Genomic DNA, 444 nt, shown 5'->3' with positions numbered 1-444 from the left:
AACACAAACAGAATCAAAGATACAGAGCCAAGCTAGAGGAATGAATAGTCCGACGTCATTGGTCCAGCCTTGACTGACAGCTGTTCCGGTGTCTGACTCGTCTCACACTGATTTCCTCCTCTTGCCGAAGACGTTGTTGATGAGCTTGGCCATGGACTTGGAGCCGCTGGGGCGTCTCCTGCGCTCCTTGGCTTTGCCGCCCAGGCTGGCGTTCTGCACCATCTTGGAGAATATGAACGCCACCTCCTGGTAGTGCTCCGCCACCGACAGCTCATAGAACTGGCAGCGATACTCGGCTGCCAGACGCTGACCCTCCTCGCGCTGCACCTCTCTCATGTGGCACAGGTCCTGTTTGTTGCCCACCAAAAAGATGAGCGAGTCCCTGTGGGTGAAAAATGACTGTGAGATTCAAAATACACAGGTTCTGACTGGTTCTGTTTACAT

At 53.6% G+C, this 444-nt stretch overlaps 1 protein-coding gene across 1 annotated transcript; it reads right to left on the bottom strand.

Moving 5' to 3' along the window:
* Window positions 1-7: 7 nt before the first annotated feature.
* On the bottom strand, window positions 8-382 carry LOC111240043 (ras-related and estrogen-regulated growth inhibitor-like protein; the record flags this gene model as incomplete). Its single annotated transcript, XM_022770011.1, has 1 exon — window positions 8-382. A coding segment is annotated over one exon (280 nt), but the record flags the coding sequence as incomplete, so codon positions are not given.
* Between the last annotated feature and the right edge of the window lie 62 nt (window positions 383-444).

This window comes from Seriola dumerili, unplaced genomic scaffold (assembly GCF_002260705.1).
Source record: "Seriola dumerili isolate Sdu_G_001 unplaced genomic scaffold, Sdu_1.0 BDQW01008817.1, whole genome shotgun sequence".
Taxonomy (NCBI): domain Eukaryota; kingdom Metazoa; phylum Chordata; class Actinopteri; order Carangiformes; family Carangidae; genus Seriola; species Seriola dumerili.
This window is presented reverse-complemented; position numbering and strand designations above follow the sequence as displayed.